Raw genomic sequence first — 25,124 nt, 5'->3', positions numbered from 1 at the left:
GGTATTTTATAGTTACAGGGAATAAACATTGAAGGAAAGTTTGCATTATTAATAATGAGTATTTACTACGGTAGCTGAAATTACAAACGCACTGAAAATGGAGCATCTGCAAAGCACTAAGAATATACTGTTCTGCTGAAACAAATTATCATATGGGACCATCATCATTGACAACTGAAAACAGGATCTCAAAGAAATATCTGTATCCCCATGCTCACTGCAGCCTTACTGACAATATCCAAGACATGGAAACAACTTAAGTGTCCATCACTGGATGAATGGATAAAGAAGATGTGGTATATATGTAACATATATATACAATGGAATACTATTCAGCCATGAGAAAAAAAAGGAAATTCTGCCATTTGCAACAACATGGGTAGACCTTTAAGGCCATATGCTAAGTGAGATAAACCAGAGAAAGACTGATACTGTAGAATATCTAAGTACTTACATATGGAATCTTAAGAAGCTGAGCTCATAGAAACAGACTGGAATGGTGGCTACCAGGGAGTTTAGGGAATACAGAAGATGGGAAAATGTTGGTCAACAAGTACAAACTTCCAGTTTCATGGTGAGTAAATTCCGGGAATCTAATGTACATCATGGTGATTCCAGCTCATAAAATTGTTGTATATATGTGAATGTTGTTAAGAGAATAAATTGTAAATGTCCTCACCACAAAAAAGAAATGCTAATCATGTGATGTGATGCAGGGGTTAGCTAACCCTATGGTGGTAATCACTTTGTAATGTACACATGTATCAAACCAACACGTGGTACATCTTAAACTTACAGTGTTATGTCAATGACATGTCAATAAAGTTAGAAAACATAACAATAATCACTGACTATTTCAAACATGTATCAGGGATCTGTATTCATTTACAGATAGCCATATCAGATTGAAATACTCGGAAAAAAAAAATCAAAATCTACTTTGGACACCTTTCAAATTGTATTTCAGTCTCTCCTCTTCTTTCCATAGGAGTTATGGATGGCTAAGTTAGGCATGATGGTTTGGAAACCATTAAAGCACATTTGGGCTTTTGAAGTCTAAAGCCCAAATTGTGTATTTTTCAGTGGAAAGTAGCAACTAATATCTGAAAACAAGAATATGAAAAATGAATTCACTAAAAACAAATCTCTCTGATTCCAGAACATGAAAATTTTTAAAACTCATTTAGGAGTTCCTGGGTGGCTCAGTGGGTTAAGCATCGACTCTTGATTTCAGCTCAGGTCATGATTTCACAGTGATTCATGGGATCCAGCCCTATGTCAGGCTACACACTCACAGTGCAGAGGCTGCTTGGGATTCTCCCTCTCTCCATCTCTCTCTGCCCCTACCCTGCTTGTACAGCTGCATGCATGCACTCACTCTTTCTCAAAATAAATAAACTTAAAAAATAACTAATTTATAAGGTATCTAAGAAGACTGCTGTATAAAATCAAAACAGAATTATTTCCTTATTTAATCCAAGACTTAAAAAAATTTTTTAAGTTTATTTATTTCTTTACAGAGAGGATGAAAACCTGGGCAGGCTCCATGTTGTCATCATGGAGACTGACACAGGGCTCCATCTCATGAACTGTGAGATCATGACCTGAGCCAAAATCAGGAGCTGGACAGGTCACCAACTGAGCCACCCAGGTGGCCCAAAAGAGCATGTTAAATGGAGTCCCTAAGGGTCATGTTACAATGAGAACTTTTGAGCAAAATTAAGAGTTCTCCCAAAAGAGACCTCAAGACACAAAAGACTGTCATTGGCATTTTAAAAATTGTTAGAGCAGCTCTCACAGCAAATTGGACTTTCTATCAGTACAAAATCCCTACATGATCATAACGAGGACATTTCTTGATAAAAGATTTGTCCAGACTACTTCTAAATGTATTCAAACCAATATGAGAGCAACTAGAAAGTCTCATCTTCAGAATGCCGCTCGGAAGTCTAACAGACTTTCCATTTTAAAAAGCTCATGCAGACAATAACCTTTAACCCTCCACTTCTGGATATCAAACACAGTTGAGAGCTTCATGGAGGCTCAATAGCACATTAGTGCTTGTATTTTCTGAATCAAAAAAAATCAAATCTCAAGTGTGATCTTCAGTGATCTGGTTTTGAAATATTTACTTATTAAAATAGTGCTTGAGACTATATTTCAAAACGGGAAAAAACACTTCTAGTCCAAATTCACTTCGAAAGTGTGCTTCAAAAAGAAGATGGTGTTACCTCCAGAATTCCTGAAAGTCTATATCATAAAAGCAATTTCTAAGAAATAGACTAAGTCACAAGTGGAGGCCACATATCTATTATAAACATGGACAGAATCACCATGGAATAAAAGCTTTAAAAACCATTTCTAGTTTGTCTTTTGTTTTTGGCAGGTTTTTTTTGTTGTTGTTGTTGTTGTTTTGTTTTGTTTTTTGTATGTCCTATCAAAATTACCTTGGGAGCTTTTCTAAACCACACACACTCTCATCTGATTCCTAAGAGGTCTTAAGATAGATCAGAATAGGGGCAGGGAGTGTATGAAGTGGAGGAAGTAGTCAGTATTGCTTGAAAAAGCTTCCTGCCAACTCCGGTGAAAACCATATGCTGTAAAACTCTTTACTTTTTACCCCCTTCCTCTCAGCCCATCAGTAATTATGCTTACCCCAGTAAGCATAATCTCTCTCTCCTAGCGGCCATCTTACTTGATCTAATCTACAGGCCTCTCTGATTCCCACTATAGTTAACAGATTCCCTGGAACCCTAATAATTCTAGTGTTCATTTTTATCCACTCAATACATTTCCTAAGGCAGGTCCACTCTACCCAATAACCAATCCCTAAGCCAAAGTGGCATTCCTGAGTGGGAAGGAGAAATTCACCATCTTTCACTCCACAGGAAATGGGTATTTTCCAAGAGCTACAAGGGATAGAATTGCCTGGAGCTTTGTTAACTTGCAGATTACTGAGCCTTTCCCCCCAGAGAGTCAGTCCTATTCAGCAGGTCTGGGGCAGGGGCCAAAAACCTGTATTTCTAACAAGATCCCAGGTGATATTGATGCTGTTGGTCTGGGGACCACATTGGTATAGGGGAATCTATGGGACCAAGAGATGACCAGGAGAAATGGGTAAGAAAATCAGTGACAAAGGCAGCAGACACAGACTGTTACAAGCAGACAGGTAGCAGATCGGCACGCCAACACTGAGCACTTCTGCTCTCTAGCCAGGGCTCAGGCATTCCTCTGGTTAATAGGGACCTATCAAGTACCCATCACTCAGTAGCCATCAGCACTTCCATGTGTTCAGGAAGAGAACAAAAGGAAAAGGGCTCCTACTTTCCAGGAGTAATGCTAATAGGAAAAATCGTGTTTATATGCATTACATAAATAGATCTACAGTCATTGCTATAAGCAAAAATACAAAGAGATTTGAGGGGCCAGGAGATGTGCTACCAGAGGAGTGCCTGGGTGGCTCAGTCTTAAGGTCATGATCTCACGATTCATGAGGTCAAGCCTCACATCAGACTCTGCTGACAGCTCAGAGCCTGGCGCCCGCGTCGGATTCCTTGTCTCGCGCCCTGTCTGCCCCTCCCTGACTCAGGCATGTGTGTGTGCTCTCTCTCAAAAATTAATAAACATTAAAAAAATTAAGCTGATACTTGAAAGATGAAGGCTCAGCCATGTGAAAAGAGCATCCAGGCATAGGGAATAGCAAGGGGGAAAGTCCTGAGGCAGAAAATGCTTGGAAATTCTAGAAAATGTCAGAACAAAGTGGTTGAAGCAGAGAGAGTGAGAAAATGAGCTTTTGGAGGTATGACCAAAAAAAAAAAATAGACACGGGCCAAACCATCTAAGATCTTAAAGGTTATGATAACAATTCTCATCTCTAGCACCAAGTGAGTACATTAACCTTCAGCGCATATTCCTAAGAGAATCTGGAAAAGGAGAGGAGAAGGGGAGCTCAGCCCTGTAAGGTATGCTGAGGGGGAATCGAGTGTCCCTGCTAGGAATCTGTGTGAAGGGTCTTCAGAAAGTGTATTTTCAGTTCCTGTAAACTCAGTCTTTAATAAATCACCGTGGAAATCTGTTTACGGGGCAGAACCAATCTTAAGATTATGTTATTAGAAAAACTTTGTTTCAGGACTCCCCAACAGTGATCTCGTACTGTATCCTACATGCATTTATTACTAGCAGAACCTTTCTGAACTCTTTCCTCTGGTCCCCACAGTACAGAGGCATGTTTAATGTTATTAAACACCTACTCACGATGTGGAGGCGAAGGCCCCCTCTCAACCTCTGGAGGAAAACTCCTAAAGTGTCATCAAAGACCAGACTTCAAACAGAGAGACGAACAAGATGCAGCCGTGGCTTTAGAGCAGTTCATAATCAATAAGGAATTATAATCCAATAAGCTAAGATAACTAATTCATGTAGCAAAATGTGTTACCTGCTTAAATAACAAACATTGCCCTGAAAGGGAAAGCGCTCACCAATTTGGAACTTCTACTTGTGCCGATCCTTTAGGGAAAATGGTGGAAAGCTGTTGGAATGTTTCAGCAGCCGAGAGAGGGGAGACATGATTGCATGAAGTGTACTCTGTGTGGACAGTGATGTCGGTGGGGCAGCCTGACCACGGGCAGGCCAGGGAGGAGGTCGCCGCAGAGAAAGACGGTGGCGCCTGGACTATGGCAGCAGCAGCACAGCTGCAGAGAGAGGTAGACGGGGCCAGACAGACTTCAGAATGAGCACCCCGAGACAGGCTCAGTAGCCGCATGAGAGCAGTGAGGTGGAAGGAATTAAGGGCACGGAAAGTATGAAAAATGACACCTCGCCCTTCGTTTCCCCTAATCCACCTCCTCTCACCTTCCCCTCCTGAGGTGAGGGGGCAACTGTGCCCAAGTGGCAGTGGCAAGGAAGACAGAGGATGATACAACAAAGGTGGCCAGATGGGATGGAGCCCTGAATTTGCTGACTGAACCAATCAGTACAGGTACAGAGAACAAGAGAAACCAGGTTGGTCTCTGAGAAGGGATTTACAAACGTGGAAAGTCAGAAGGCCAGAAAGAATCTTACAGGATTGGATTAAAATTGGAAGCGTCGATACGAATGCATGAGTTTTGTTCCAAATATGTACAATGATACACACACACACACACACACACACACACACACATACACAGAGGCATTTATAAATGTATGTGTGTCTGGATAGGATTTTTTCTAACTCTGAATATTAAGAAGGTCTAGAAGCAAAGACACCCCAAAGCGAGAAGCACAAAGACCACGCCGATCCTGTCTTCTAAATACCACAGGTTCCCTGAAGAAACGACGGAGTCCAGAGCTAGCAGAGAGGAAGGACATATTAACCCAGAACATCGTGTGGTGTCAGAAAATAACCACATGCTCAAACAATGACAGAATGAGGTCCATGGAACACAGAAGCCAGCTTGAAGGGATCACAGTGGCCAGATCTAGGATGACTTCAGCATCCAAACAAATAATAATACAAATAATAATAGGAGCAGTAGAATCACATTAAGAGCCACTGAATAGTTCTTCATCATAATAATGGTAGAAATACACACATATATGTGGGAGGAGGGAAGGAGCTTCCTTACAATATAGCACCTACCAGTACCAATGGCCTGTTTTCCACAGCCTGTGAGGTATACAGTAAGAATGGTTTTTACATTTCTAAAGGGTTGTAGAAAACAAAAGAGAAAGAATGTGTAACAGAGACTATATGTGGCCTGCAAAGCCTAAGATATTTATTATCTGGCCCTTATATTATAGAACACGTGTGCCAACTTCCAACGGAGGAGAAATACAGACAGCCGGTCGTCACATGGCAGCCCTCACAGCCTGGCTACAGGCCGTCCTCCTCAGCAGTGCTCAGGAGGTTTCATGAGGAAGCACCACACACACAGGTGGACACCCCCCTACAAAATAAAAGCCCTATAGTCTTTAAAACTGTCAAGGACATGAAGTACAACAAGACTGAGGGACTATTTCATACTGGAGGTGGTTAAAGAGATAGGAAAACCATACGAAATGCAGGATATCGAATAGGAGCCTGGCTCAAAGCTAAGTGAGAATGTTAGGGGACAACTTGCAAAACTTCAGTGAAAAATTTATGATTCAGAAGAGTGCTAAGAACAAAATATAAGAGGGGCACCTGGCTGGCTCAGTTGGTTAATCGTGCAGCTCCGGATTTTGGCTCAGGTCATGATCTCACAGTTTGCGGGATGGAGCCCCACATGGGCTCTGTGCTGACAGTGCAGATCCTGCTTGGGATTCTCTCTCTCCCTCTCTCTGCCCCTCTCCCGCTTGTGCACTCTCTCTCAAAAAGTAAACAAGCATTTTTTAAAATTAAAAAACATATATGTGTGTGTGTACATATATGTGTGTACATATATGTACACACACACACACACACACACACACACACACACGTATATATGAACCACAAAATCAAAGTGCGAAATTTAATGGCTCAGGTAAAGAAAGGGCTAGAAGGTACACAACTTTGGTGGGAACTGGAAACAACTTCACCAAGAAAAGAAACCATGCTTGAGTATAAAGATGAAAATGACAGGAACCCAATAGAAACTGACAGAAAATGACAGAATAGAATAGAAATGAACAGAATAGAATAGAAAATGACAGAAAAATTAAGAGGAGCACCTGGGTGGCTCAGTCGGTTAAGTGTCCAACTCTGGATTTCAGCTCAGATCATGATCTCGCGGTTCATGAGTTCAAGCCCTTCATCAGGCTCTGTGCTGACAGCTCAGGGCCTGGAGCCTGCTTCAGATTCTGTGTCTCCCTCTCTCTCTGCCCCTCCCCGACTCATTCTCTCTCTCAAAAATAAATAAATGTTAATAATAATAATACTAAAAGAAAATAACATAAACCCAATTAAAGGAAGACATTTTCTTTTAAGGTCCAGGACGAAAATGGATGTTCTAAGATTCCTATAGGCCTTGAGGAAGTTTACTGATAGACTGTGCAAACTCTTTCTGGCAATCTTTATGTAAATACTAATACCATAATTAGGGTTCTTTTCTGTCATTTTGAAATCATATGGCTCCAGAAGCATGTGTGTGTGTGTGTGTGTGTGTGTGTGAAAGACAGACAGATGCTACATATCCTTTGCTTAATGATATTCAGTAAGCAGAAGTGTTAGCCCTTACTCTTCAAAATTACATAGGTCAATTTAAGATAAGAACTGGAAAATCTCCATAAATATCCTCAGGATTTAGCAACATGAAAGTCAGTGGTGATCTTAGCAAGATAGCCTCTGTACCATTTTAGGACAGATACCACATTGGGTTAAAGAGGAAATGGGCTAGAAAGGAGTAATAGATTGTAACAGTAACTCTTTTTTTATTATTTTATTTTTTAAATGTTAATTTTTGAAGGAGAAAGAGATAGAGTGTGGGTGAGGGAGAGGTAGAAAGAAAGGGAGACACAGAATCCGAAGCAGGCTCCACGCTCTAAGCTGTCAGCATAGAGCCTGACAGGGGCTCAAACTCACAAGCTGTGAAATCATGACCTCAGCCGAAGTTGGACACTTAACCAACTGAGCCACCCAGGCATCTCTGTAGCAATTACTCTTAAAAGAAGTATGGCCATGAAGGGAGATATGCAGTCCATAGACACTTCGGTGTGTGTGTGTGTGTGTGTGTGTGTGTATCTTTTTTATTTTTTACCAGGGTAAAGAATACATGAATGCTGATTAGAAGGATCTAGTAGAGAAGAGGGTTAAAGATTTAGGAAAAACGGGCGCCCAGGTAGCTCAGTCGGTAAAGCATCAACTTTAGCTCAGGTCATTATCTCACACACTGTTCATGAGATTGAGTCCCACATCAGGCCCTGTACTGAGAGCTCAGAGCCTGGAGCCTGCTTCAGATTCTGTGTCTCCCTCTCTCTCTACCCCCTTCCTCCTTCTCTCTCGCTCTCAAAAATGAATAAACATTTTTAAAAATCATAAATAAAAAGATTTAGGAAAGAAGAAAAATAACTATTTGAGTGAGATTCCCAAGAAGGGAACAGGAAGATCTGAAGAAACATGGCGAGGTTGGTCTCTGCAGAAGAGACAGCTCATCAAGTGTAACAGGAGGGAAGACAGCACAGGTGTAGATGTAAACAGGTCTACAGACATGGCAGACATACACTGGGATAATTACCACTGGAGCTCGATATTCTCTGGGAAGAATGAGGGAAAGTCATGTACTGAGGATGCAAGAGAAAAATGTAGGTTGGAGGCTGAAGGAAAGAGAACAAGGGACAAAAGGGAAAGTGCAAGAATGAGCAGGAAACAGAAAGATGAAACCCGTGATCAAAAAGAGTATTTTCATAAATCACGTGAGCAAGGGTTGTATTTGTTCAACAGACTATTAAATTGATACAACCCTGTTAACACATCTCCATACATAATTATCTTTTATACCAAGTCAGTACAACCATGTGTGCAAAGAAGCAGACAACCAATCAAAATATAAAAGCTGAAAAACCACAGATGCCTGAACATTAACATGAACCCACTTTATAATTAATTCATGATAAATGCATTTAGCAGAAAATCTGAAAGAGGAAGCTAACAGGAAAAGTCGGGAACACTAAATATAAACCAAAACAAATGCTGTACCCTACCCACTAGCGCTCCCGAATAATTTTTAAACTGATACGGTCGTACAAGGTCCTACTAGAATTTCCCACCGGTCCCAAGGTTTTCTGGCCCCCGTTTTGAAATTTGCTTTAGGAGAAAATTATTGTTCTCACTAAATACATTACTCTGATATTTCTGTGTCCTACTTATCCAGTGAGATTTCCTCTGTTTCTGGCACAATTCTTCAAACTTGGTGTTTAAATATACCCAGATATATCCCTAAAAGATGCTCTTACCGATATTGCTGTTATCCTGAGAGAATCAACAGTGGAATGTCTGAATAAGTACCATAAAACGGGTCCAATTTCTCCTGTAATAAAGCCCTGGGCCTGAGCAGAAAAGGTAGTGCAGACATTTTCAATAGTCTTTGCTGCCAGGTGATTCACAACACGTTCTTCCTAGAGAATGAGAGAGAGAAGAAAAGGGAGTTATTTACTAAGAGATATATGCATCCACGAAATTTCTACATAACCACTGCAGATAAAGGCCTGATGTCAGGAGTGTTTCATCTGCCCCTGCGTGTTTTATGTATTTTGGTAGGTGTGATCATTCTTTTAGGCTATTATGAAATTATTACACTTTAATCACTAAACCAATTTCATCATTTCATCTCTAAAACCTAGCATAACAGAATTTTAACGTATTTTAATAAAGAGGCTGACTCTGGGAAATGGTATGGAGGTTCTTCAGAAAGTTAAAAACAGAACTACCTGTGATCCAGCAATTGCACTACTAAGTATTTACTTCCAGGATACAAAAATAGTGATTCAGAGGACTACATGTATCCCCATATTTATAATAGCATTATCAAGAATAGCCAATTTGTGGAAAAAGCCCAAATGTCCATAGACTGATGAATGGATAAAGAAAATGTGATATGTATACATACACAAACACACACACTGCAAAATTACTCATCCATCAAAAAGAATGAAATCTTGCCATGTGCAATAATGTGGATGAAGCTAGAGAGTATAATGCTAAGCTAAATAAGTCAGTCAGAGAAGGACAAATGCCATATGATTTCACTCCTATGTGGAATTCAAGAAACAAAACAGATGAACATGGTGGGGGTAGGGACAAGGGGTTAAACCATGAGACTGGTTTATAGGGAACAAACTGAGGTTACCAGAGAGGAGGTGGTCAGGGAGATAGGTGAAATAGGTGATGAGGATTAAGGAGTACACTTGTGATGAGCACTAGGTGTTGCATGGAAGTGATGAATCACTAAATTCTACACCTCAAACTAATATTACACTGTATGTTAACTAACTGGAATTTAAATTAAAACTTTAAAAAAAATTTTTTTGGGGGGCGCCTGGGTGGCTTAGTCGGTTAAGCATCCGACTTTCGCTTAGGTCATGATCTCGCGGTTCGTGGGTTCGAGCCCCACATCGGGCTCTGTGCTGACTGCCAGCTCGGAGCCTGGAGCCTATTTCAGAGTCTGTGTCTCCCTCTCTCTCTGACCCTCCCTTGCTCACGCTGTCTCTCTCTCTCTCTCCTAGAAATAACTAAAAAATATATTTAAAAAAAATTTTTTAAGGCTGAAATAATCTGAAAAATACACAATATGAGCATAGTATAAAAATGAAAGATAATTTTAAAATCTAAAGGATTATGCAGAACAATCCTCAGGAATCACTAAGGGCTGGGAATAATTAGTGTAGCAATCAGCCAAAGACCATTCAAAATACAAGGCAATGTCCCAAAAAAGTTATTGTCTCGATGGTGTGACATGAGACTAAAGGCTATTCCAGATTGTCCTAACAATGCTTAAAAGCTAGCCTCTAAAAGGATCAAACTGTTTCCATGTAACTTAAATGAGCTGAAGAAAAAATACAAAACATTTTTAACACCTTTAAAATTATTTAAAATAAACTTTTTTTAAAAATAATACAACACTCCTGACAATATGAAAAGCACAATGTCCGACATCCACTTAACATGGCCACACATGCAAAAAAGCAGAAAAACAGGATTCCTAGGAAGAAAACTCAATCAGTAAAATGACACAGATGACAGACTAAGAAGAAAAGTATATTAAAATGGCCACTATAGTCTATACACTCAAGAAAGAAGAAGAAAGCATAAGCATGATAAAAAGTGTAATACGGGTGATGGGTGGCTCAGTTGTTTAAGCATTCAACTCTCAACTTTGATTCAGGTCATGATCCCAGGGTTGTGGGATGGAGCCCCACCTCAGGCTTCACACTGACAGTGCTTAGGACCCTCTCTCTTCCCTCTCCCCCTATGCGTGCACACTCTCTCTCAAAGTAAATAAACTTTTAAGAAAGTGAAATAAAAGATATAAAAATGGCCCAAAAGGCTAGAAATTAGTCTAAAAATGAAAAATACACTGAGCCGGATTAACCGATTAGACTCTGCAGATCCAATGGTTAATGAACTTGAAGACATGGCAATTCGCAATCAAAACTACCCAAAATAAACAGAATGAAAAGGGGGGAAAAATAGAACAGAGCATCAAAGCATCAGTGAACCATACAGGACAACTTCAAACAACCTAATGTATGTGCAATGAAAATCCCAAAGGTGACAGGAGTGGAGGAAGGTTGAAATAATGGCCGAAAATTTTTTAATTCTTAAAAACTGGTAACTGTCAATTTAAGAAATTCACCGAACCTCAAATAGGAAGGAACAACAACAAGAACAAAAATCACACCAAGGCACATCATAATCAAACTGCTAAAACGCAGTACTGAAGAGAAACACTTAACTGCAGCTAGAGGAAAAAGACACATTATGTAGAGAGGAAGGAAGATAAGGATGACAGGAAACTCTTCATTAGAAACAGTGCAAACCAGAAGATAGTGGAGCAATATCTTTAAAGAATCAAAAGAAAGAAAAAGATAACTGTCAACCCACAAATGTATATCCAACAATAACAACGTTCAAAATCAAAGATAAAGGTGGGGAAAAACAGAGAGAGGTTTGTGAAGGGTACAAACTTTCAGCTATAAAATGAATCAGGTCTGAGGATCTAATGTAAAACAAAGTGGAAAGAGGTAAATACATGAGGTGACTGATATTTTAATTAATTCAAATAAGGGAATCCTTTCACAGTGTATATGCATATCAAATTATCACTCCATATACTTTAAGTATTTTACAATTTTTTCAATCATACCTCAATAAAACTGAAAAAAAAAAAACAACAAAAAGCAATGTAGTAGTAAAATATATGATAACAGAAAAGACAGAAATGGAGTACTAGATGTACTCTGGTGTAATGAACTTATGTAGGGTTCTTACATAGTGTATATAAATTATATGCAGTAAGTATATCATTATATACAGGAAGTTCTGGTATAAGGTTCTTATATAAAGTTGTTATATATTACATATGAACCTACATATCATTCCTTGAAGGTCAACTGTGATAAGTGAGAGATGTACTCTACAAAAAACTCACAATAAAGGAGATAAGGTGGAATCATTCAAAAGTCAATCCAAAAGAAGGCAGGAAAAGAGAAAAGGAAACAAAACAACAGATGGACAAATAAAACACAAAATACACTATGGCAGATTTAAATCTAATTACGTCAACAATTACACTAAATATAAATGTCTAAACACGCTAATTAAAAGGTAGAGATTCTCAAATTAGATTTTTTTAAAAGCAAGATTCACATAAAAGCTGTCTGCAAGAAACCCTCTTATATATAAATTCACAGGTTAAAAGTAAAAGAATGGGAAATATATATCATGCTAACATGAACCAGAAGAAAGCTAGAGTGGCTATACTACTCAGAAAAGTAGATTCCAAAAGAAACAAGATTTCAGAGCAAAGAGTATCTCCAAGGGAGCAAGGTCATTTCACAGAGATTAATAAAAAAAAGTCATTCAACAAGAAAATAGAACAATCCTAATTATTTATGCTCCTTAATAATGGAACTTCAAAATACCTGAAGCAAAAACTGATAAAATTGAGAGAATAGAAAAATCCACAATTTTAGCTGGGAAATTCAATACGCTTTTCTCAATAACTGACAGAACAAGCAGCCAGAAAGTCAGTAAGGATTCAGAAAGATAACACTATCAACCAACTTTGACACTGACAGAATACTCAACAAGAGTAAAATACAATATTCTTTTCAAGATCCCACAAAACATTACCATGTTAGAGTATACAATGAACCATAAAACATCCCAAAATAACTCTATATTCATGAGTTAATCTGAGATTAGTCACAGACTTAAATGGGAAAGCGAAAGCAAAAAAGCTTCTTTTCAAGATCATAAAGAGTATCGGGCGGGCAAAGCTTTGTTAGGAAAAAGGCATAAGCATAAAAGAAAAAATTGTTAAATTAACCCTCATAAAAATTGTAAACTTCTGCTCAAAATGACAACATTATTGCCTCATAATGTCTTAGGCTGGGAAAAAATATTTGCAATACACACACCCTGAATATCTGAGTATTTTATGTAAGTTACGTGTCAATTCAAATATTGAAATCTACATTAAAAATTGTATGTAGAATATAATCCCATTTAACAAGAAATTATGCATATGTAAATATCTAAGTTAAAAAAAGGGCATAGAAAGAGATACAATACCTGTTAATGGTGAGTATAATAGGTGTGAGTTGTGGGGTCCAATAATTCTACTTTAGACATTGCTTGAATTGTTATAGTACATATGTATACTTTTTCAAACAAAAAATTATATATTTTTCATGAAAATGCAAAAAAAATGGGAAGATACTAGTTATATCTAGGTTCAAACCACTGTTTTACATTCTACTAGCTATATATCCTTGGACATTTTCACCTCTGTGCTGTAGCTTCTTCAACTATAAAAATAATAACACACAAGTCAGTTTGGAAATTGCATAACATACATGGACACTTAACCTAGGTCATAAAAAATAGTATATTTTTAAGTAATATATTTTTAATATGTTAGCTTTTCTTCCAATTATAAATATCATAAAGTAGGAGTTGTAAGGTTGCTAGAAAGAGTTTTAAAGCTACCTGAACTTCTTCAATGCTTCCTCCCCATTCCTGATGTTTCCTTCCATGTGGCTAGAATGAATTGATATAAGCCTTTCATCCTTTCTCTGGCCTTTCATCCTTTCTCTGTTCCTTTATTCATTATACCCAAGAGAAAACAAAATGCTTCGCCTAGTCGGTAAATTTGAAAAGAATAAATGGAGCATGCCTAACTGCTCAGCTCAACTCCTGCCCCTTTTTCCTTGAGTCCAGATCCACCCACACAGAGCTGTTTTCTCATATTCCCCATCTCAAGTCTTATCTAGATAAGCACCCCACCTGGAGAGTGCATCTGTACCTGAGTGCTGCAAAGATTCCCTGATGTGGGAGTGCAATATAAGGACACCTACTGGCCCACAAGTATTAAACTACATCCTCCACCCTAACTCTCAGTACATACATGTATGATATTTTTGTCCTTTATGCCTTTTCTGTGTCTTCTCATTAGGTTCTGAAACCTTTGCCCTGCATGTAGAGGTGGGGCAAAGTGCTATGGAAGGACTCTCTCAAATACCTTAACATGTGCTTTCAACAAGCGTCAGTCAATTCCTAGAGGACTCATTCCTAGTACTGAAAAACCACCACTATTTTAGCACTCAGGTTGGAAAGGAGCCATATGTCATCTAGTGCTCTATAAACTCGGTGAGGCTGTCAGTTCAATTCAACTTGCTACTACCTGAAAAGAGCTATTCTAGTCCCTCTGAAATCCCCTGTGAGATGCAATACAAGCAATAAGATTGGTGTTATTTTCTGCTTAATTAACTCTTCAGAAGGGATAACTGGACTGAACTAATATCCATCACTCAAATCAAAGACCCATTTTATCATATTATGAGGATAAAAGTTATGGTGATTAGGGAATGATACTATGAAAATAAGTTTATAATGATGATGCTTATTAATGAAGAGTTGCACAGATTTTTAATAATGTTAAGTAGATCTAATAATCTATTGTGGGCACTCTTAAAAAAACTTTGCTGCCAATGTTATTTTAGTCTACATGCCTACTTTTTCAAAAAGGAATACTAAAATTAACATCTAAAATATTGACATTAGAGGTGCCTAGGTGTCTCATTCTGTTAAGCAAGCACTTGACTATTGATTTCAGCTCAAGTCATGATCTCACAGTTATGAGATTGAACCCCACATTAGGCTCTGTGCAGGGCATGGAGCCTGTAAGATTCTCTCTCTCCCTGTCCCCCTGCCCCTTCTCTCCTCAAAAAAATATTGACACTATTTTCACATTTGTTGATTTAGTAAAACTATGATCTCTCTTCTAAAGACTCCAAGGTATCTGGACTTTATTTTCCCTGGTTTACTGTAACTCATTAAATCAAGAAAACAGGATTTCTATTTCTTACAATATAGCAGGCTAGATATCTGAACAACTCTGTCCCTCTAAAAGCATTCCAAATGCTAAATTTAAAATAAAAAAATAAACAAACCTTCTTAAAAGCATCAGTGAACTAGGACCAAATTGTTAGGCCAGTGACTGAATAGGTAAGAACGCTGAGAGGTACCATGAGAAGCACCCACCCATCAGCACTTAAGCTGATGTTTACACTGAGAGCACTTGTCTAACAAAGTGAACAAAAGGAATGAGAGAGATGGAGAGGTTGGAAGTTAGATGCATACCCAGCACCAAGTCAAGCTAGAGCTCCCAGTGGCTACAACCAAATATAACAGAGATTAACAAAAAATAACTCTCCCATTTCCCCGATTCCCCCACTGATCTGAATTGGGGGCCAAAGGTGGGTGTTAGGGAGAAGAGATGGCAGAAAAAAAAGTCCAAAGGCTAAAAACATAAGTAGGCCCTCACTTGATTCACAGAGTATCTCCTTCAAAAGAGCCATAGTTGGTCTAGCAGCTAATTTGTTGCAGTCAGAAGACACTAAAACAATATCTTTAATTGTTAAAAATACTGCCAACCCACAATTGTATTCACAGGAAAAAAATGTATTTCAACAAGAGGAACAAAATAGCCACTAAAAGAATAAAAGTAATCATTAAAAAAGCAATCAAAAGGACATGAATAAAAAATAAACACAAAACAAAAAAAAGCACAAAATAAGATGCCAGCTATAAATACAACTATACCAACAACTACAATAAACATAAATGGACTAAATACTAAAGAAAAACTATGAAGCAGAAATTTTGTTAAACACAGTATGAAGAAATACATCAAAAATAAATTTATCTGGGGCACCCGGGTGGCTCAGTCGGTTAAGCATCCAACTTCAGCTCAGGTCCTGATCTCATAGTTTGTGAGTTCGAGCTCTGCATCAGGCTCTATGGTGACAGCTCAGAGGCTGGAGCCTACTTCAGATTCTGTGTCTTCCTCTCTGTCCCTCCCTAACTTATGCTATGTCTCTTCCTTTCAAAAATAAGTAAAAACAATTTTAAAAATGTAAAAATTTAAAAATAAATTTATTCAACTAGAAAGGCTAAAAATAAGGTATAACCAAATTAATATCAGACAGCATAGGCTTTGGACAAAAAGCATTACTGTTGATTTTTTAAGGAAACAACATAATGATAAAAATGTCAATAAACCAAGGGAAATATAATCTAAATTTTTATATATTAATAACCAATCAAAATATAACAAATTTGCAATCCTAACAAAGAAAGTATTTAAAAACATATCTCCATAGCTGATAAGATAGACAAAAAGCAATCAGCATAGATATAGAAGATTTATATCCCTATCAATCGGATTAACAAGCCTGACCTAATGGACAGAAAAAAACCACATTATACAACAATGGCACAATTCACCTTTTTTCCCCCTGAATATACACACATACTAAGTCATGAAAGAAGTCTCAACAAATCCTAAATGATCGAAATCATACATATACCATTTCCTCTAAATATGATACCATAAGCTAAAAATAATAATAAAAAGATAAGTAGAAAAAACTATAAGGATAGGTATTAAATGAGAAAGAAACAGAAGCGCTACAGGATTTTTTTTTTTTAACATTTATTTATTTTTGAGTGACAAAGCAAGACAGAGCATGAGTGTGGAAGGAGCAGGGGGTGGGGGGAGAGCGGCAGAATCCAAAGCAGGCTCCAGGTTCTGAGCTGTCAGCACAGAGCCCAACACAGGGTTCAAACTCACCGACTGCAAGATTATGACCTGAGCTGAAGTCAGACACTTAACCAACTGAGCCACCCAGGTGCCCCAAGGATTTATTAAGACTACAAAACATGTAATGGGATAAGAGTAAGTCAAAAGAATATCAAAAATTTAAACAGAAATCCAACCAATATAAATTCTTGAAAGGTATAACTGATGTTTCACCAGTTTTTACATACTGAGCTCAGCAAAGCCAAACTCTGAAACCTCTGTGAAGTCACCTGCCACAGGAGGAGATGAGATGCCACCTCACCCTTGCATGTAAAATGCCATGCTTCGTCTTCTTACCCACACCACCTCCCTGGAAGCTGATCTATCTCACTTGGTACTAACAGGACCACTTCCTCATGCCATTCTGAATCGTTTACTTCAAGACACATTAGGTTACTCCATCCTTAAGGAGTCCTTTTGCCTCTTACTGAATAGGATTCAAAACATTACAGATAGTGGCTCTCTGGTCCTCCCCATTCAACAGACACTCACGACTTCTGATGCCGGGCCAGTCGTGTCCCCAAGACACGATGGTGAAGGTCAGAGTAAATTAATTTGGCTGTTTTGGGTGCCTGGTCACCTGGGCTGCTTTTAACTCTGACAACTTGGATATAGTCACCATCAGTGACCCTTTCACTGACCTTAACTATACAGTCCACATGTTCTAGTATTCCATCCACAGCAAATTCAACAGCACAATCAAGGCTGAGAACAGAAACCTTGTCATTGATGGAAAGCCTATTTCCCACCAACATCAAATGGGGTGATGCTAGTGCTAAATATGTTGTCAAGTCCATCGGGGTCTTCACCACCATTGAGAATGTTGGGGCTCACTTGAAGGGTGGGGCCCAGAGGGTCATCATCTCTCCTGCTTTTGCTGCGGTCCCCATGTTTGTAATGAGCATGAACCATGAGAAGACTATCAGCAATGCTTCCTGCATCCCCAACTTCTTGGCCCCTCCATAACAGATCATCCATGACAACTTCGGCATCATGGAGAGAATCATGACTCATGACTCCATGCCATCACTGCCACCCAGAAGACTGTGGACAATCCCTCTGGGAAGCTGTGGCATGAAAGCCAAGAGGCTCCCCATAACACCATCCCTGCTTCTACTGGCACCACCACAGTTATAGGCAGGGTCATCCCTGAGTTGAGTGGCCTTCCATGTCCGCACCTCCAACCTGTCAGTCATGGATCTGACCCGATGCCTTGAGAAAGCTGCCAAACAGGATGACATCAAGGTGGTAATGCAGGCATGGGAAGGCCCCCTCAAGTGCACCCTGGGCTACACTGAGGACTGGGCTATCTCTTGCAACTTGAACAGTGACACCCACTCTTCCACCTTCAATATTAGGGCTGGCATTGCTCTCAATGTCAAGCTCATTTTCTGCTATGACAATAAATATGGCTACGGTAACCAGGTGGTGGACCTTCTGGTCCCCATGGCCTCCTAAGAGTAGAAGCCCCCTGAACCACCAGCCCTATAGCAAGAGGAAGAGAGATGCCCTTGGGTGCTGGGAGTCCGCGTCCCAACTCAACCCCCAACATACTGAGAATCTCTTAACCTCTACACAGTTTCCATCCCAGATCTCCTGAAGAAGAGGGAGTCTCAGGAGCCCTTCCTTGTCATGTACCAGCAATAAAATACACCGTACCCAACCACAAGGAAAAATTATGGCTAGTAATAAAGAAAAACTGGATCCTTCATAGTCCACATACGTGTTGCCAACTCTCACTGCAGAAACGCCAACAGAGTGCTGAGCACCCAGAAAGAATCTGATGTTGAGGCACACACATTTCTTTATCAGAACATTAAACTGTGACAGTAACGAAATCAGAAGATCTAATTCAACATTTCCACTTTTATATCAAAAACCAAGAATTTTAACTAATTTTTCCCTTTGCTTTAGGTCTAAAACAATTCAAAGATAATACACATAATGTCTAACATCTCTAGTACTTCTAATTCAAGCCTTGTGTTTTCTAATTAAACACAAAAGCAACTCTACCATTAGTTTTCATTTATAAAAAAGAAAGAGAACTCTAATTTAAAAATTCAAATTAAATGTCCTCTTAAAATAAGTGTTACTTCAAAATTATCTAATAAACTATTATTCAAAAAGAAATAAAACCCACAATTTATATGTTTTTTGGACCTCATATTTTTAACTACAACCTATGCCATGTGAATTCAGCACCTATAATCATACACAGACTATTATGCAAGTTATCAAAAAAGATGTGGTTGATTAGATACAAATATACAAATTAATCTTCTCCTCTAAATATGTGGAAATTCTCTAGGAGCTGGCTCTGGCTTGTCACTGTAAAATAATAGGCTGCTAGCTACCCAGATAAAAATAAACACTTCAAGGGTGTCTGGGTGGCTCAGTCAAATGCCTGACTTTGGCTCAGGTCATGATCTCATGGTTCATAGGTTCAAGCCCCTCATCAGGCTCTGTGCTGACAGCTCAGAGCCTGGAGCCTGCTTCGAATTCTGTGTCTCCTTCTCTCTTTGCCCCTCCACTGTTCACACTCTGTCTCTGTCCCTCAAAAATAAATCAATGTTTAAAAAAAAATTAATATAAAAATAAACAAATACCTAAAAGAAAGGTCAGCTTTCTCACCTTCCTTTCCCACGCACATATAAACATATATCATGTAAGGTTATTGCCAAATATTCCTGAGATTAATACAGCAATGACCCCAAGGAGGGAACTGCTCCTTACTACCGTACACACATTAAGGTCAAAGCAATGGAAAGGAAAGTTGTCAGACTCAGAGGGGGCCCAAGTCAGAAGCTCGTGGAAGATTATGAAGCACAAGTACCCTCCTATACAGGAAATACCACCAGGTGGGTCACCCAGACCTCGGCCAACACCAAACCACTGACGAGTAGCACATGTGGGACTGAAATCCACATCCTCTGACTCTCACTCAGCTCAAGGTCTTTGAAATGCCAGCCCCAACTCTGAAACTGATCAGTATCCTCATAGATACCTTACCTTCCACACTGCCACACTCCTTTTTCAACAGTCATGTAAGATCTTCCTATCACTGTGTGACACACCATAGGTCTGTTACTCTCTAAATACTTTCCCTCTCTCCCTCTAAGCACTGACATCTGTCACAAGGACAACATCTGACTCATACCTCTATCACCATTGTTAAAATTATAGAAACGATGTTCAGAAAGTGGGTTGTTTAGAAAACACTGTCATAATATCTTCAGCAACTTTAAAAAGAGAAAACCTACTGAAAACGATCTTAAGCTCCTGACACTCCCAGTGTAAACCCACAGCTTCCTCTCCCACAGTGCATCACACAACATACCAGGGGATAGGGTAGGTCTGTGGGCAAATTACTTTGAAAATGTGGTATACACTATTCTCCCAATAGATTCATAAATACAAGCTCTGAAAAATATCAGCAACAAATAAAACTGCTCAACTTTGGTTAATCTAGTGTCTCAAAGTATTTGACTAGAAAACGCTTTATTCTTTTAACACCTATAAATAACTCCTGGCAAAGCTAATTCTGTATGCATTCTGAACAAAAAAACTTTATAATTTAAAACGGCAAATGGCTTCTAAGAAGTCTACACATCAAATTAGAATGAAGTAAAATTTCTCTACTGCTTTCTTCCCAATGCAGAAATTAAAGAAAGAAGAAGGCTAAAAACCCTATCAATGGCCTATATTACAAAGAGGCCCATATTACAAACAAGACACATTACAAAGTTTTTATGTGGAAAAAAAATTCAGTAATTGAGGCAAAAGAACATCTCAATATATTTAAAACAACAGAAATAGGAGAAGAAGGGGGGAATGGTGGGGGAGAGGGAGGCAAACCATGAGAGACTCCCGAATGCTGAGAACACACTGAGGGCTGATGGGGGTGGGGGGAGGGGAAGGGGCGTGACGGGCACGGAGGAGGGCACTTGTGGGGATGAGCACCGGGTGTTATATGGAAACCAACTTGACAATAAACTATTAAAAGTCCTTAAAAAAATAAAACAACAGAAATAGCACAACTATGTGAATGTGCCCCATACCAAGGAACTATATACTTAGTGGTCAAAGTGTCTTAGTTTTATGTTTTATGTATTTTACCACAATTTTTTTTAATCCAAAAAGAAACAAGACAAACCACTTTCTTGACAATAAGGTAATGCAACTTTGTTATTTTAACAGGAAAAGAAGAGGCAATAAAATCCCACCCACCTGAAAAAGTTTTAACCATCTCAAACAACCCTGGATCAAGGACAAATTTAAAACCAGAACTAGAGACTACCAATAAAATAGCAATAATGGAAACACTACATGTCAAAACTAGTGAAATACAGCTAGCACTAGATGGAGAGAAAAGTTAATAGCCTGAAATGTCTTAGTGAGTACACAAGAAACGAAACCAAATGAAGTTACGAGAACAACAATAAAAAGCATGGTATACAGAACTAAGGATAAAAAAATTTTCTCTTTCCTAAAAAATGAAGGTAGGGCAGCATCTTAATTTATCTTTACCCTTCCTACACCTAGCAGTACATAATAGATGTTTCATAAATTTTAGCTGTAAAGAATGGGACCTACATCTGAGAGTTAGCTTAAGCAATAAACATATTAGCTGAATTTGATCAAGAATTCAAAGGAACTGCAATCAGTTATCATCATTTTTTAACCAAATGTGTTATTGTCCTATTATTAGTCTTCTCATTGAGTATACCCTTCCATTTTCTGCTAATATCAACTAACTCTCAAATTTATCTGCAGATGTGTTCATAACATCACAACAGGTGTACCTGAAAAGGTGAAACTAAAAACTGTATGCAAGTGAAAGGAACAAAATTAACTAAGAAACTCCTGAAAGAGATTATGGTAGTAGGAGAAAACTCCTCATATCCTTAATTCGTATTAAATAACACAAAGTATTAATTTAGACAGTATGACATAGAGGCAGATAATAGACCAAGAGAACTAAACAGAGGCAAGGAAAAGACACTGATATGACAAGGTGACACTCCAGAGCAGTAGGGAGAGGGTGACTTTCTCATTTTAAAACGCCTGGAAAAACTGATCTCCTATATTTATTTTTAAAGATAAAACTACCCAGGGGTGCCTTGGTGACTAAGTTGGATAAATGTCAGACTCCTGAATTCAGCTCAGATCATGATCTCACAGTTTGTGAGTTCAAGCCCTGCGCCAGGCTCTGTGCTGACAGTGAGGGGCCTTCTTGGGATTCTCTCGCTCCCTCCCTCTGCCCCACCCTTGCCCATACACTCTCTCTCTCTCAAAAATAAAAAACCTTTTTAAAAAGATAAAAGATAAAACTACCCATATGTAGCAGCACACACACAGAACAATTACAAATAGATTAAGGTTCTAAATAGAAAAAGGAAAAATAATAAAACTTTTAGAAGAAAATGGAATAGACCATCTAATGACGGTGAAGTGGAGAAGCATACAAGACACAAAAAGCACAAATCATAACAGAACAGATTGATAAAAATTTAGCTATATTAAAATGAGGAACTTCTGCTTATCAACAGACATTGTAAAGAAACTGAAAAGCCCAACCACAAATTAGAAAGTATCTGTAACACATGTAAACAACAAAAGATACTAATCCAAAATACATAAAAATTCCAATGGATGAAGTACTAATGACATCTACATTGTTTCAAACAGTTCAGAAAATAAGTGAATATGAATGAATAATAAATGTGTGTACCCATGAATATATACATACACACCTATCTCACAACACAGCAAGGACAGCAAAATATTTTTTAAAGAAACTCTTGAAACAGGGACGCCTGGGTGGCTGAGTCGGTTAAGCATCCAACTTCGGCTCAGGTCATGATCTCAATGTGGGTTCGAGCCCCACGTTGGGCTCTGTGCTGACAGAACCTGGAGCCTGTTTCAGATTCTGTACCTCCTTCTCTCTGACCCTCCCTTGCTCACGCTGTCTTTCTCTCTCTCTCTCTCTCAGAAATAAATAAAAAACATTAAAAAAAAAAAAAAACTCTTGGAACAAAGTGATGGAAATAAAGGTCATTATAATTTTCTTTCCTTTTCTAGTATTTCAAACACTTCATAATAAGAGGCTTTTGGTAAGGGAGGCAGTGTACAGAATTCCCACAAAGCAACAGAAACCTCCTCCACCAAAAAAACAAAATCAAGGGGCGCCTGGGTGGCTTAGTCTGTTGAGCGTCCGACTTTCGCTTTGGTCATGATCTCGCGGTTCGTGGGTTCGAGCCCCGCGTCGGGCTCTGTGTTGACTGCCAGTTCAGAGCCTGGAGCCTTTCCGAGTCTGTGTCTCCCTCTCTCTCTGACCCTCCCCTGCTCACGCTGTCTCTCTCTCTCCTAGAAATAAATAAATAAATAAAAATATTTTTAAAAAAAAATCAAAATGAGATAAATTAAAAAGGATGGTGGGCATATTAGTAATCACAAAAATGCATATTAAAACTATTATGAGAAAACATTTAATGCCTAGGAGACTGACAAAAATTTAAAGTCTGACTATATCAAATGTTCAAGATGTGGCTTAAAGGATACTCCTATACCCTACTGGTGGGAATACAATCTGATACACACATGTGTGTATGTGTGTACTGAGGCACATTCCAACAACATACTGTGCGGTAGTATAAGTGAACTATAGTTCACACAACTGGTGTGATCACACAATGTACCAACCTCCACTTATTTTGAACAAAAGAATTAAGTCTTCACAGGATTTGGTGCCACTTATGTATATAAAGTTCAGCCGTAAGAGCCAATCAAGGATGAAAACGTGATAAAGAAGAACCTGGAGATGTTTCTCACAAAGTCAGAATAGTGGCTACTCCTTGAAAGACCAGAGCAAGCTACAACCTGAGAGGGACAGAGAAGAATTCTCTAAGTTACCAGCCTTTTTTTTTTTTTTTTTTTTTTTTTTTAAAAACAGTTGGTGTATCAGAGTGTATTTTTAACCATGGACATCAATTTCACATACTTTTGTTTATGACATATATTTCTCTCACACACACACACACACACACACACACACACACACACACCCCTACATTAAGAAATACCAGTAGGTGCTGGGAAAACAGTTTCTTGATATGGAAAAAATTGTTGAAAATAAGAGGTTTAAAAATTATTTACCTTCAACTATGTCCTAAATACATTAGATATATGCTAAAGAACTGCTACAATTCAGTTATTTCTGTAAATAAAGAAATCCTTTTTTAGGGGGAATAATCACCGCCTAATTTATCTGTGTTACAGAGACCATGTTCAAGTTCAGTTTTCTCCCACTATCCACAAGTACCTTGTTCCTATGAAATCTTTAATAAGCCCAAACGGCATAAAGCAAAGAGCAATCACCATTAATTTAAATAGAAACAGTTTTGAGTATTCCCAGACCCCAAAAATAACCTCTCTCAGGCTTCTCTGATACCTTAGGACACGTCTTGTTAATGGATGCAGAAAACACACCAAGACAAAGCTCAGATGCTCAAAGGTGCAGTTCAAAGCCACGGTGGGCTCAGTGGCTGGATGCTGAGATGACGCATGTAGTTTCCGGGGAAGGGAGGGCCGTGGCAGGGAACTCCCCCTGCTTCCCTGTGTAACAACTCACTGCAAAATAAACCCTGAAAGCTGTTTTTGCTTTTTGCCTTTTTTCGTAGAAGCAGAAATCCTCTTCAGATTTCTTTCAATTAGAGAAAACAAGTACTAATGTGGGTCGTTTGTAAAAGTGAAGTGGTGTAGCATGAACCTTTGAAAAGCGAGACACACCTGCATGTGCTGTCCATGCACATATTTAATTATTTTTCAAATATACAACAAAACTTTCATAAATTAGAGTCCTGGACTTCCCTCCCTCTTTATGAAAAATGCACAGCAGCTGTCGTACATACCAAGACAATAAAAGGCACATTTGCTACTAAAATACCATAATGATTAGGAATAATTATTTAATAATACACACGGATATCAGGCATCATTCTTCCTATTACACATACAGTGAAGAACACGGGGCGGGGAGGGGGGGTGGAGAAGATAATCAATTAGAATACAACCGCATGGACTCAAATTAGCAATCTTTTACTGCACATTAATCTTAGTTTTAAAAATTAAGATACAAAGTTTTCCAAATTTCTTTACACTGTGAAAATAAGTTCTAGAAGACTTCTTTTCTCCTTTGAGTTCCCATAGTTTTATGCATCCACAGTGACACAGTTGACATAATCCACTTTGTTTTTATCTGATCTCCCCCAATAGGTGGGATCAGTGTGCGAACAGAGCGTTCACCTCTTCATCTGTGTGTCC

At 38.6% G+C, this 25,124-nt stretch overlaps 1 protein-coding gene across 4 annotated transcripts in view; it reads right to left on the bottom strand.

Annotated features, from left to right (window-relative positions):
- Positions 1–25,124, bottom strand: part of ULK4 (unc-51 like kinase 4) — a 567,394-nt gene that overhangs the window by 453,837 nt on the left and 88,433 nt on the right. For all 4 annotated transcript variants that reach the window (XM_039230385.1, XM_039230386.1, XM_039230388.1 and 1 more), the window contains one exon: positions 8,893–9,054. In XM_039230385.1, the coding sequence (XP_039086316.1) occupies positions 8,893–9,054 (162 nt within the window). The remainder of the gene's footprint in view (positions 1–8,892; positions 9,055–25,124) is intronic.

The sequence above is a fragment of the Hyaena hyaena genome, unplaced genomic scaffold (genome assembly GCF_003009895.1).
Source record: "Hyaena hyaena isolate Hyena2069 unplaced genomic scaffold, ASM300989v1 scaffold_45, whole genome shotgun sequence".
Taxonomy (NCBI): domain Eukaryota; kingdom Metazoa; phylum Chordata; class Mammalia; order Carnivora; family Hyaenidae; genus Hyaena; species Hyaena hyaena.
The sequence above is the reverse complement of the archived record's forward strand: the minus strand, read 5'-3'. Positions and strand labels throughout refer to the sequence as shown.